Source organism: Elephantulus edwardii, unplaced genomic scaffold (assembly GCF_000299155.1).
Source record: "Elephantulus edwardii isolate Elephantulus edwardi_28Jun2011 unplaced genomic scaffold, EleEdw1.0 scaffold00284, whole genome shotgun sequence".
In the NCBI taxonomy this organism is placed as follows: domain Eukaryota; kingdom Metazoa; phylum Chordata; class Mammalia; order Macroscelidea; family Macroscelididae; genus Elephantulus; species Elephantulus edwardii.
In genome coordinates this window covers 2,299,691-2,313,628 of record NW_006400034.1, presented here as the reverse complement: position 1 = coordinate 2,313,628, position 13,938 = coordinate 2,299,691, and the positions used below count along the sequence as shown (strand labels likewise).

Below are 13,938 nucleotides of genomic sequence, written 5' to 3'. Positions count from 1 at the left end.
CAGAGGGCCTTCCCCTCCTGCGCCTGCTCTCCTCCCTCCCAAGCATGATGTCCCTCTCCAAGGACCAGTCTCTCCTTACAACATGACCAAAGTATGTCAGATGAAGCCTCAGAATCCTTGCCTCCAAAAAGCAGCCTGGTTTAACCCTCTCCAGGATGAATCTGTTTGTTCTCTTAGCAGTCCATGGCACCTTCAGCACTCTTCTCCAACACCAAAGCTCAAAAGCATCAATTCTCCTTCATAGTTTATCTATCCATTCATTTGTTGATGGGCACTTGGGTTACTTCCATCTCTGCTATTGTGAATAATGCAATAATACAAATAGGTGTGCATACATGTGTTTGAGTCATGGCTCTGGCTTCTTTAGTGTATTTTTCCAACAGTGCAATTGCTGTATCGAATGGTATTTCTATTTCCAACGTTTTGAGGAAGCACCAGACTGTCTTCCATACTGGCTGTGCTATTTTACATTCCTACCAACAGTGAATAAGAGTTTCAATTTCTCTACACCCTTGCCAGCATTTGTTGTTTGCTGCCCTGCTGAACTTTGCTATTGTTGCTGGGGGAGATAGGGCATTTTCTTAGAAAACATTTTTATCTCCCTATTTACACCAATGTATTAAGTAAGAGTGAAATGCCATTAATCCTTCTATTTAAAAAGGTGAGGTGGAATAAGAATAGATGAAGCAAGTATGGCAAAATCGTCATTAACTGCTTGCTAAATCTAGATGATGATTCAGAGATTTCACTATATTGTTTTCTCAGCTTTTTGTTAATATTCTTAATATTAAGGAGCCAAAACCACAAAGTTATTAAACTAATTTCAAAATCTGTTTCTTAAAAAGAGGGCAATACATGGGTCACAGAAGTAAATTTAACTTGACCTTTACAAATTAGAAATAGTAAAGTGTTACCACCTACAGACTAAATAATTACTCTCATGTTTTTAATACAGAAAACATTTCTATATCAACACTGAGTATAATATACTAAAACTCTGCAATACTCAACATCTAACTTAAAATCATGTCTTGCATTTTTTATTATAAAGATGATACTGCCTCTAAACAGTAAAAAGTTTAAACTTTTAAACAATTAAAGCTAACCAGACAATTGTTAATCCTAACTCTACATGAAAATAATTTAAATAAATGCTAAAATTTTGAATTATTAAATAATAAACCTTCTAAAGTCTTTGGGGTTCAATGTTTCTAGTAGTATACTGATCACTAACCTAGAAGGAAAGCTATTTTTCCTAATCATTCTATTACTGCCTCTTCATCCTTGCTATTATGACCTTCAAGTTTTCCTTAAAAAAGGAAGTAGTCAACAAATGCTGGCGAGGTTGGTGCAACCACTGTGAAAGGCAGTATGACACTTGATCAAAATGTTACTAATAGAAACACCATTTGACCCAGCAATTCCACTACTGATACCCCAAAGAAACCATAACTGCCACCCAAACAGATATATGCACACCCATGTTTATTGCAGCTTTTTTTCACAATAGCAAAGAGTTGGAAACAACCTAAGTAAGTGCCCATCAACAAATGAATGGATAGAGAAGCTGTGGTATATTCACACAATGGAATACTATGCTGCATTGGAAAAAAAGAAACTCATACAATATTATTCAAAATGGGTGGCTCTGGAGGACATTATGCTGAGTGAAATATCTGTCACAAAAGGACAAATAGTGCATAGTGCCACTGTTGTAAAACGGGACTGACATTGGAGTTGGGGGGAGACTGAGAAAGATGGGATAAATAATGTGTACTGCATTGAAACAGATGAGAGAGAGAACTGTTTAAAAGGAATGTCGTTGTTGTTGTTATGTGCCGTCGAGTCGTTTGCGACTCATAGTGACCCTATGTACAAGAGCCCTAAACCCTGCTCTATCCTGTGCCAATCTCATTGCCTCTGACACACCCATCCCGATTACCCTAGTCACTGAATCAATCCACCTCATAGAGGGTCTTCCCCTCCTGCGCTGTGCCCCCCCCACCAAGCATGATGTCCCTCTCTAAAGACCTGTCTCTCCTTGCAACATGTCCAAAGTATGTCAGACAAAGCCCCAGAATCCTTGCCTCCAAGGAGCAGCCTGGTTTAACCCTCTCTAGGATGAATCTGTTTGTTTTCTTGGCAGTCCATGGTATATTCAATACTCTTCTCCAGCACGTAATTAGGTATTATTGTCATGACAGGTGTCCAGAAGGAAGGCTGCATAATGGAGTGGACCTTGGGGGAAGGGATTGTGTAACAATGAAAGAATTTTTCTTTTCGTTTTCAAAAAGAGCAAACTGGGATGGAGAGGTAGGCAGGGAAAAAAGTACAACAATGAATGAATGGAAATCCAAAGTCTCTGTAAATTTTCACTAAAATTAATAATAAGAATAATAAAGAGGCAAACAAAGGGAAGTAGTAAGAAAGTGTCATTCAGAGTTATTATAATTCTACTTTTACTGAGCAAAAACAGAACTCCAGACACCAGAAAATAGAATATTCTGTGTCTGTCTTAAGTAATTAATCTGGGCCTAACACAAACTTCTAAAAACTAAAAGCTTCGAAAATGAGTATTCAACAGCTAAAAATGAGCAGTGTTGAAAAGTATTTATTATAGTTTTAAACTATGACAGTCCCATGATAACTGAAGGACTGATTATTACAATCAAATGAAAAGCTTTACTTTTGTAATTTTTGCCTAGTCTTAGAGATGATAATTTCCATTGAAAGCATGGATATTTTAACTATGAATTAAAAAAAAAAAAAACCACTATCTGGATACTACACTAATTTATGTAGTATAATTTAAGATGTAAATGAAAGTATATTATCTACAGTTTAAATACAAGAATCTTAAATTTGAAATTTACTGGCTTAGAAACAGTAAGCTCAATTTTTAAACAGTTGGAGTACATAGTTACTCTTCAAATTTTGTTTCTTTTTCTTACTTACAATTCACCTGCTAAATTGTAAATATGATTCTAAGTATTTAATTTTGCCTTTCTTTTGTACAATTTTTACTCCTCTTCATTCATCTATTCCTTTGAAGTATACTTAGTAGCATTTTAAAACAAATGTAAAAAGGTGTTGCAAGCTTAAGAACTTTTATAAAAGAACTGCAAACTAATTATCACCTAACAACAAAGTTTTCTGTACAAATTTATAAAATATGGTATGAAGATTCCATTGAAAAAGGGTAAGTGACTTGCCCAAAGGTCCCTCAATAAACAGGGGGAAGAAAAAAAAAAAAAACCCTAAAAATGCAATGTCACTGGCTAATGTCCCAGGTGTTTTTACTGTAATACTCTGCTTTCTAATATGAACAAAACTTATTTAATCTCAAACAGCTGTCTTTAATGATAGAAGCTATTGTATGTATACTTCACTGTCTTTTTTGTTGGTGGGGTTTTTGGGGTTTTTTTTTAAGGGCAGTCCTGGAAATGCTCGCCAGGCTGTGCCAAGAAATCTGGAGGACAAGTACCTGGTCAACTGACTGGAAGAGATAAAAAATTATTCCCATCCTAAAAAAAGATGACCCAACAGAGTATGGAAATTATCACACAATATCACTAATATCACACATAAGCAAAATCCTGCCGAAGAGTATTATTCAATAGCAAGAGGTACAATACATCTACAGAGAACTACTAGAAACAAGCTGTGTTTAGAAGAGGCCGAGCAATAGGGACATCATTGCTAATGTCAGATAGACCTTGGCTGAAAGCAGTGAGCACCAGAGGAATGTCTACCTGTGTTTCATTCACTATACAAAGGCATCTGATTAAATGGATGAAAGCAAACTGTGGCTAATCCTGAGAAGAATGGGAATCCCAGAACACCTTATTGTACTCACGCAAAACCTGTAATAGCTGAACTAGTAGGATTCAGTCATCAGAACAGAACAAGGAAACACTGCATGATTCAAAATCAGAAAAGGAATGCATCAAGGATGTGTCCTGTCTCCATACTTTTTTAATCTGTATACAGGTCAGATTATTGAAAAGGCTGGAAACTATGAGGTGGAACGTGACATCAGATCATTCGAGAGGCTGGAATCTATGAGGAGGAATGTGGCATCAGGGTGCACAACCTGTGTTATGCAGATGACACAACCTTACTTGCTGAAAAGGAGGGCCTGAAGCATTTGCTGCAGAGGGTCAAGGACTATAGTTTGCTTCAATATAGACTGAAGCTCAACATCAAGAAAACAAAGATTCTCATCACTGGGCCAATTGGTAGCATCCTTACAAACGGAGACGAGATTAAGATTGTTAACACTTTGAGCTCGCTCAATTCCATAATCAAAACTCTTGGCACCAGCAATCTGGAAATCAAAAGACTAATTGCATCGGGAAAATCTGCTGTCAGGGACCTCTCCAGCATGCTGAAGAGCGAGAATGTATGTCAGTCTAGAAGCTAAGGTTTGTCTAATCCAGGCCTTGGTTTTTGCTATCACTTGCTATGCATCAGAGAGCTGGACAATGATTAAGAATGACAGAAGGAGAATTGATGCCTTTAGTTATGGTGCTAGAGAAGAGTAGTGAACATACCATGGACTGCTAAGAGAACTAACAGGACTGTCCTGGATGGAGTAAAACCAAGCTGCTCCTTAGAGGCAAGGAATTTTGAGACTGTCTCACATACCTTGGGCATGAAGCTAGGAGGGGCCGAACTTTGGAGAAGTCTATCACGCTTTGAAGACTGGAGGGATACCCAGGAGAGGAAGACCCCAGATGAGATGACTGACACAATAACTGGGGTAATGAGGTGTGTCAGAGACAGACTGGCTCAAGATAAGGGCAGGGTTCACAGCCATTATGCATAAGATCACCATGAGTGGTAGTCAATGCAAACAGCACACAATAACTACAAAGACAGACTTTCGAAAAGGGATTTGACTAAAGTTAAATGAAAGCAGAGAAGACTTTTTACTATATTGCAGTAACTGATACTCAGCACTTCTTGAAATGTCTTAAAGGCTTAAAAGCAGGAAAAGAATAGTATTAAAATATGTCTCATCCTTTTGAAAATCTGTAAACCATGTACATGTGTGACAAATATTCACTAGTCAATGTACACCGCAAGGTTTTAGGAGTATAACACCATGTGTATACATCATTATAACACCCTGGGCTCAGCATAATACCAGGTCAGCTTACTTCTCACACAAGAGGATCTTGGCTGAAGTGCAAATGTCTAACAAAAACATGAGGAAAGTGTATTTTAACATTGAGATGAAAATGATTTCTAAATGCATAAGGAAGACAGTTCTTTGTTTTAATTTATTATTAAAAATTTCAATGAAAATTTACAGACTTTGGATTTCCATTCATTCATTGTTGCACTCCTCTCCCCTCCCAACCTTCCTCCCTCCCCCAAGCACACAACCCTCTTGGAAAAGTGAAAGAAAAATTCTTTCATTGTTTTACAATCCCTCCTCCCAGGTCCACTCCACTATGCAGCCTTCCTTCTGGACTCCTGGCATGACAAAAATACCTAATCACATATGCCTTTTAAACAGTTTTCTCCCTCATCTGTTTCAATGAAGTATACATTATTGAACGCATCTTTCTCAGTCTCCCCGCCATCTCCCCCTGAGGTCAGTCCTGTTTTACAACAGTGGCACCATGCAGTATTTGTCCTTTTGTGACTGAGATATCACCAAGCATAATGTCCTCCAGGGTCACCCATTTTGAATAATATTGCATGAGTTCCTTGTTTTTCAATGCAGCGCAGTATTCCACTTAGGTTATTTCTGACTCCTTGCTATTGTAAGCAAAGCCGCTATGCATGAAGACACAGTTCTGAGGCTGAGGGATTACTATCACTGCTACCAATCCAATCAAGCCACTGCCAGGGAGTTCATTCTGACTCAGTGACCTTGTAAGACTGAGTGAACTGCCCAAAGGGTTTTCAAGGCTGTAAATCTTTATGGACAGGAGATGGTTGGGCAATCTCCCATTTGATTTACTGCCTCCAAAAACCAGCTGGAAGGTCATCTATGTGTCAGTTCCAACAGAAAATACACCACCCCGGTCACCTCAACTAATCCTCATGGGAGGCAGACTGCAAGCAATCTTTCTCTCAAGGAGTGACTGGTGGGTTCGAACTTGGTTAGCAAACATGCTTCATTTGCAGCATCACCAGGATTCCTTGATGTCTAAAGACTCAGGAAAAATTATTTTCAATATTAACCTATGTGTAGCAATAGTTTTTCAGCTGCCAACCAAAAGGTTGGTGGTTAAGAGTCTAGTCAGAAGTATTCAAGGCAGCCTGGCAACCCATTTCTGAAAACTGTCACTGCCGGCCCCCCACCCCCACCCCAAGAACGGCTGCACTCTGACAGCATGTGGTGGCCTACCGTGAGCAGTGAATGGATGGGAATTTTGTGGTAGAGTACATGGAAACACAAAAAATGAAAAAACTGCTTTTCTTGCACGTCTAAAATTTCCATGAAAAGCACTGTTACTCATCAGGCTACGTCACTTCTCAAAATGGTAACTTTTACTTGCATATTTTAGACACTATGCTTTACCATGTTCACAGACTTAAATCCAAACAAACCTAAGCTAAAAAGCCCGAATGAAGCTTTTAATTACAGCACAATGCCTTTACAAGTTCAGCTGTAGCTTGCCCGTGGAAGTGCAGTTCACCCACAACTTTCTAAAGTATGTAAACTTCATTTTCATTCAAACATGTAAGAGAAAGGTTTCACCCTAAATCCTTGAATCCTATGCCACTGAGAAGCTACGTAAGGCAAGCATACCAAATCCGGCTTCCTTTTGGAACAGGTCAGATCCTAGCACTATCCCTATATGGGCACATATAACTGATCATTTTTTTTTCTCTGCTTATTTGCACCCCACCCCCCACCGCCACCACCTGTAAGTCAAATAACGCAAACGAAGCTTTTGGGAATGAAAAGCTAACGTGTTTCATTTCTAAACTTGACAAAGTTGTGTGTCTGGGGCGTCTTTACAAATCATTTCAGACCTTTATGATCAGGGCTCTCTCCCCTCCTGGTCCCCTAGTGACATTTTACACGCAAACACGCAGAGCCACACTCGACCTGGGTTAAGAGAACTAAAGCACTCTGATCTAATTTGTTACAGGAATGATTCCACACCTAAAACCGGCGCCCAAGCCCCGTCTCTGAACCCTCCAGTAAGGGACTAATTTCTAAGAAGCGTGGGGGGGGGGGAAGTTCCACGAGGACATTAGCAAAGCTGGCCCCGGGGTGACTTAAGGGGACGCGCGGGGCCCGGAGGTTCTGGAGCTCCCCTGGCGCCGATGTGATGTAATTCGGGAGCGAGGCTGGGAGAGAGGGACAGGGCTGGGCTCGCAAAAAAAAAAAAAAAAAGAAGAAAAAGGGGGGGGAGCAGCTGCCAGAGTGCGGAGCAGGGCGCCCCGCGGGCGCGAAGGGGTGGGTCCCACAAAGAGCGACGGGAAGTGGCCGGTGCGGCGGGGGGCAGCGCGGGGAGCGCGGGGAGGCCGGGACCGCGGGGAACCGGGCGCCGCGGGTGGCATCAGCCGAGCGCACCGGCAGGGGGCAGAGCGGGCGGGACGTCACGTGGAGCGGGCTCTACGGGAGCCGGGAGGGCTGCGCGCGGACCCAGGGGGGTCTTTTCCCCACCGCCACCAACAGGGGCTTGCGTTACTCACACGAGTCGCGGACTCTTCTTGCCCTGAGCTGGAGACGGGGGCTTCGCGGCCTGGGACTGCTGTCCTGGGGCATCGGGAGGCCTGGCGCTGGGGCTGCTCCTCCGCCGGCGCGGATACTCGGCCTTCCTCCGGCGGGACACAGCAGCAGCGGCGGCAGCGGCCGCAGCGGCCCGGCCCCGCTCGCGGCCTCCCCTCAACACGCGGCTACTAGTGGTCCCCGCAGGCGCCGCCGCTGCTGCTGCTGCTGCTGCTGCCGCTACCGCCTCTGCTGCTGCCGCCGCCTCAGGGGGCCGCGGCTGGGGCTCCTCCGGAGGCGTCTCAGCCGCCGCCGCCGCCTCTCCCCCTTCCTGATTCTGCTGCTCCGGGGGTCTCGGCTCTTCCGTCTCTCCCGGCATCGGGACTCGTCCGTCCCCACCCCCTCGTCCGCGGCGGCGGAGGCGGAGGCGGCGGCGGCCGCGGCGCTGCTCCCCCGCCCCCCCTCGCCTCCCGGAGCGTCCGGCTCACTCTCTCACCCTCCGCTCCTCTTCCCCCCTCCCCTCCTCCCAGCTCCGAGGGCGCTCCCCCGCCCCCTGCCACTCACGGCCCGCAGCCGCTGGCGCCGGGCGCGCGCCCGACACGGACGCTCCACGGGCCAATCAGGAGAGGGGAACGGCCTCCTGTCCCCGCCCCCCGGGCTCGCACGCAGCGGCGTAGCGGGTTTCCTCCCCCACCCCTTGCTGGGACCAATCAGGCAGCGGCTCGGAGGGAGCGCGCGAGGTTTCCTTCCCCGCGCACCCGCTCTCACCGTTAAACGGCTGCGTCTCGCGACAATCCGAAAGTGACCTTTCTCCCCCCGCTCTGGAGATCAACGCGCGCCAGGGGCAGTGGGAGGGGTAGGTCTCGCGAGGGAGTTTGGTAGGAAGAAAACGCACCTCTTTCCCCGCCTCGCGCGCGCCCTGGGCTGGCTGCGCGCGCACCTGCCTCCCTAAGGAGCCGCTAATACCACAAGGACTCTTTCTGGACTTCTTCAGTCCGCGAAAACAGCCTGGTCGTTCTTCTGCCTCCACCCTGAGTCCCACTTTCCTTTCTTTGGCTTTTTTGGCCCCAGTGTCGGCAGGTCTTGCAGAGCGACGGGGGGGATAGTTTGAGCTGTCGCTTCTCCTTTAAGAAAAAAAAGCCCCGTCGGCTGCCGGATGAAAGTCTCTGACAAAATGGCGGCGGTAGGCCGGGGGCGGGGCCGTGAGTTCGACGCGAGCCCGCCTCCCTGCTCATGCGCACACTGTCCTTCCCAGAGGCATGCTGGGATATGAAGTCCTAGTGAATGGGTTGTGGACGTGAAATTACAAGAAACCGGGGCTCGAGGAAATGCTTTAGGCGCTTTTTTGACTGATGCTCGATGGGAAAAGTAGTTTGCTCGCATTCTGTGGGCTGAGTTTACTTTTCCAGGGAGGCAATGCAGCCGTGTTGGGCGGTGACACCTTGCAGCCCAAAGACACCCTGTGGCCCAGGTGGTGAGCCCGCTGCTGCTGGTCGGAGTTGGGGCGCCAAGGGCTTTTTTTCCTCCTTTTTCGTGCTCTTTATTTTGCATTGGCGAAGCATACTCCTTCTTGTTGTTGTTAGGTGCCATCGAATCGCCTGCGATTCGTAGCGACCCTATGCACTTGGTTTAACAAAGTGACTCTTCTTGAACAAATCGGGTCCGGGACTGCATTGCTCCTGTTGACCTTCTGTCTCTGACTGTCCTGTGCTTGCCCCTGGAAAGCAGGAACTGAATCTGGGTCAGTCAGGACTTCTTCGCACGCCTTTTCAGGGTCTATAGGACGAATTGTGGCGTTGACTCTCTGTCAAACGTTATCTCGCACCTTAACTTTTGGATTGTGCTTCCTGAGCTGGAGGGGAGGTCGAGGGTTGACAGATGACCTGCTGGCGAAGCTGAAAGGTCTTGCTCATGCTTCCTGTCCCGGAAGCCACCTGCGGTTTGTCAGTGTGTCTGCTGCACAGGAAACACAGACCAGCAGCCTTGTCGGGAGCTCCTCGCACGCCTCATTGTGTGTGCAACTTTTGGATGCGTCAAAAGGGAGTTTCCATTTGCGCATTTTGAGTTGCAGTGGGTAATGCAGTCGGCCTTCTGCATCGCTTTCTTTCATGTTCGCTCCTTAAAGATCAGTTAGAAAGAGCAGCTCTTCAGCGTTAGGAGATAAAGCAGCTGAGGTTAGAAGTCCCAGAAAAAAATGAGGAAGGAACTAAAATCTGAGGACCTCATCCTAGATTTCACGTTAAGTATTCTGCTAAAGTGTAGATGCAGTCCACGATTTGCCAGCCAAATGCTGACTTGCATTTTTCCTTCCATTATTTTTTGGTGCCTGAACTACAGATTTGTTGTTAGACTCCTCAAGTCCCCTCAGATTCTTAACCGATCCTGTGTACAGGAGGAGGCAGCACTGCCGGCCGTGCACCATCCCCACAATCATTAGTCTATTTGAGCCCATTGGGTCAATTCGTCTTGCCAAGAATCTTCCTCTCTTTCAACGACCCAATGTTGTTTTTAGGTCTGAACCCAACCTTGTCCTATGCCATTCTCATCATATCTGGTATTAACCAAGCCCATTGTTAAAAGTCACCGTGTCAACCCATCTCTCCTCCGCTGACACTTCTACCTTTCCCAGCATGATAATCTTTTTCCAAGGACTGGCCCCTCCAAGCAACCCAAAGTACGTGTGATGATACTTCTCCTTTGCCTCTAAGGAGCACCCTGGCTAAACTTGTTTTCTCTTTTGGCTGCTCACAGGATATTCTGTTTTCCAACATTGCAATCAAAGGCATTGATTCTTCTGTGATCCTCATTCACTATCCAACTTTTACACGTGTAGGAAGTAATTGGAAAGATCAGCTGCATCTTAGTCTTTAAACTGACATCTAGCTCTTTAGCACGTTGGAAAGGTCCTTGACAGAAGATTTTCCCAGTGTGCCACATCTTTTGATTTATTGACTGCTATTAATGACCCCATATCCTACTGTAAAAGAAATGTGAGCAGCATGGAGACAGCTGAGTCTGACCTCTACCAACTCCCATCATCAATACCCACAACACAAAACCAGTTCCCATGATGTCAAACATGTCCCCCCATGCTCCTGCACCTCCTTTTAATTTCAGCGCTAATCTTACTGCTCTACTGCATCCAAAATTCATTGCAATAGTTACACAGACCTCACGGGACCGTGCTCATGATTATGGGGTTTATTAGTGAAGTTTACAGGATGCAATTGCTCAGTTATTAGGGAAGTTAGCAGGAAACAATTTTGTAGTCAGGACAGCTTTCTCTGATCCATGTTTACAGGCCCTTCCACCTTCCAGGTTCAGACCAGTGTTCTAAAACTCTCCTGTGGTTATGTACCTTTGAGTTGGAACTGACTCATAGCTGCCCCTTGAACAGGTTTTCAGAGGCAGTAAATCACATGGGAGATTGTCCTACTTTCTCCTCTGAAGATTCAGCTGGTGGATTCAAACCAAGAACCTTTGGCTTGGCAGCACAGTTCTTTGCCTCTAAGCCACCAGACCTTCCTACTTGCAGGCCCTTCACCTTTCAGCCTTGCAGCTTTGTTGTGTGCCATCAAATCAGGACCAACCCATAGCTGACCCTCCAGTGGTTTTGCCGAGGTGATAAATTGCATGGGAAGATACTGCCCATCTTTTCCCCACAGAGCAGCTGGTGGATTTAAACCACATACCTTTGTGATGGAAGCACAATTTCTTACCACTAAGCCACCAGAGCTTCTGGGCCAGTGTTATAAAATTCCTTTAGACCTACCAATTAAGGCAACACCTCCTCCCCGAGCACTCCAGCAAGCTTAGGGGAAGGCCTCTGACTAGCTCCATGGGACAGCAGTCCCAGGCCAGCTCTATGTCAGGTCTCCTGTTGGTCTGGCTGGCAGGAATCCCTGGTGTGGAAGGACTTGGACTGAATTCTGAGCTGCTTCTTCCTTGCTGGTGGTGAGACCCCCACATTTCTCCTGCTCAACTTGCTCAGTTTCAATCTGGTGGAATGACAAAACTAGCCAAATACCTTGTGGTTAGACTAACACATGCTATTTGCATGTTCCTGCCTAAACATGTGGCAAAGGGAAGGACAAAGGCCCAGGAAAACCCTTTTGAACAAGAGCCTCACTGTAGCACACTCACCAAGTGTGTCCTTCTCCAGGAACTGGCTCTACCTAACAACATAGCCAAAGTACATGAGACAATGTCCCTCCATCTTTGCTTCTAGAAATTTGTCTGGTGATCTAGCAGGTAACGTGTTGCACTGCCAACTCAAAGACAGAAGGTTCGAATCCACAAGCTGCTTCTCAGAAGAAAAATGGGCAGTGCTCTCCCATGTGATTTATAGCCTCTGGAAACACACTGGAGGGCCAACTATGAGTTGGTTCCAATTCAGTAGTGCACACCACCAACAATAATGACAACAGATGACCTATGGCCTATTCAATGGAAATATTCTTTATTTTTTCTTTTCAGTAGCAAATAACTATACACATGAACCTTACTAGATGGTATTCTATACAAAGCACTCAATTACACTTTCAGGTGTTGTTTTGTGCTATTGAGTCACCTGCAACTCATAGTGACCCTATGTACAACAGCCCTAAACCCTACTCTATCACTTGCCAATCTCTTTGTCTCCAACATGACTATCCCCATTACCCTAATGATAGAATCAATCCATCAATCAATCCATTGAGAGTTTTCCTCTCTTGCGCCATCCCTCCACCCTCCCAAGCATGATGTCCCTCTCCAAGGACTGATCCCTCCTTGCAACATGTCCAATGGAGAAGCCAAATATCTTCAGTCAAAAGGCAAGAGCCAATGGTTGGACATTCCATCAGTTGCTAATGTGTAAGTAAGTTCAAGTTAAAACTAAAACAAATAGACAAACAAAACACCCCAAAAAACAGTTTATGAGAGCCACAGGACAACTTTGGGTATATATATATTGTTGTTTGTTGTTTACCACCAAGTCAGAACCAACCCATAGCTGACCCTTCAGTGGATTTTCAGAGGCAGTTAATCGCACTGGAGGAGATTGCCTAGCCTTCTCCCACATAGCAGCTGGTGCCTTGAACTGCATACCTTCAGGATTGCAGCATAGCTTCTTGCCACAAGGCCACCAGAGCTCCCATACTACCTGAATTTAGAGACCACCTTAGGAATAGATTTGATGCTAAGAATACATTTGAACACAAATGACTAAAGACCAGTTTGGGCTGACATCAAGGATATACAGAAAGAAATTAGAAGGTTGGTAAAATGGCAGGAAAGGCCAAAATGGACACAGAAGAGACTCTGAAACATAATCTAGAACGTAGAGAAGTTGGAGAGAATGGTAGATTTAAAATAAGTATTAGCCCACAATATGTAAAGACCTAGGGTTATAAAACCTAAAGGGAAGAGTGCACTCAACATTACTTGAGCTGAAAAAATGAAGAAATCATTCAAGTCCCAAGTTGCAATATTGAAGACCTTTACAAGCAAAATATGGAACAACATAGCAAGCATCAAAAGGAGACAGAAGAGTACACAGAGTCACTATAACATATCAGATTAGGCAAATGTTTATATTCTTTACTGCATGTTTTGCACTTTCATAGAGCTAATGCCATTTTCCTTTGGAAAAAATGGCTGTGGTATGACTAGGAATTTCTTTCAAATTCATGCTTGCAGGGAACAAACTCTTGGAACAGCACTGACATCCAATGGTTACTCAAAGTAATGCAAAGTGAGAATGTCCTTTCAATTAAAATAAGTGACACAATGGAATAGTAAATAAAACACTTACAGATTAACCTGAAAAGAGAAAAAATCATAGGCCTTAAGACAAATGAAATCCCAATAAATAGCAAATGAAACTACCTAATTCTTGCAGCTAAGAATTCCTTTCTGGAGGTTTGATGGTAAAGAGTTGCTCTGTCAACCCAAAGGTCCATGGTTCAAATCTGCCAACTGCTCCGTAGGAGAAAGATGGACAATCTCCTCTAGTGCAATTTACTACTTCTAAAAACCAGCTGGAGGGTCAGCTACAAGTTGGTTAGACTTAATGGTATATAACAACAACTATGTTAAGCAATAGGTTTTCAGAAGTGGATGGCCAATCCTTCTTCCTAGTCTGTCTCAATGTGAATGTTCAGATTTAGGGAAGTATTAGACAGACCAGCAAGTTAAAGGTATATCCCTTATTGCGGAGTTAACTTTAGTGTCAGTGTTGTCCCTTCCTTTCTCTCTTTTTTTTTTTAATCTTTTTT

The 13,938-nt window shown here is 44.7% G+C and overlaps 1 protein-coding gene across 1 annotated transcript in view; it reads right to left on the bottom strand.

The window, feature by feature from the left end:
* The window catches only part of ZFP91 (ZFP91 zinc finger protein), a 31,935-nt gene extending 23,875 nt beyond the window's left edge, over nt 1-8,060 (bottom strand). Inside the window, 1 exon segment of the mRNA XM_006903648.1 lies at nt 7,666-8,060. Within this exon segment, the coding sequence (XP_006903710.1) occupies nt 7,666-8,060 (395 nt within the window).
* Nucleotides 8,061-13,938: the final 5,878 nt, after the last annotated feature.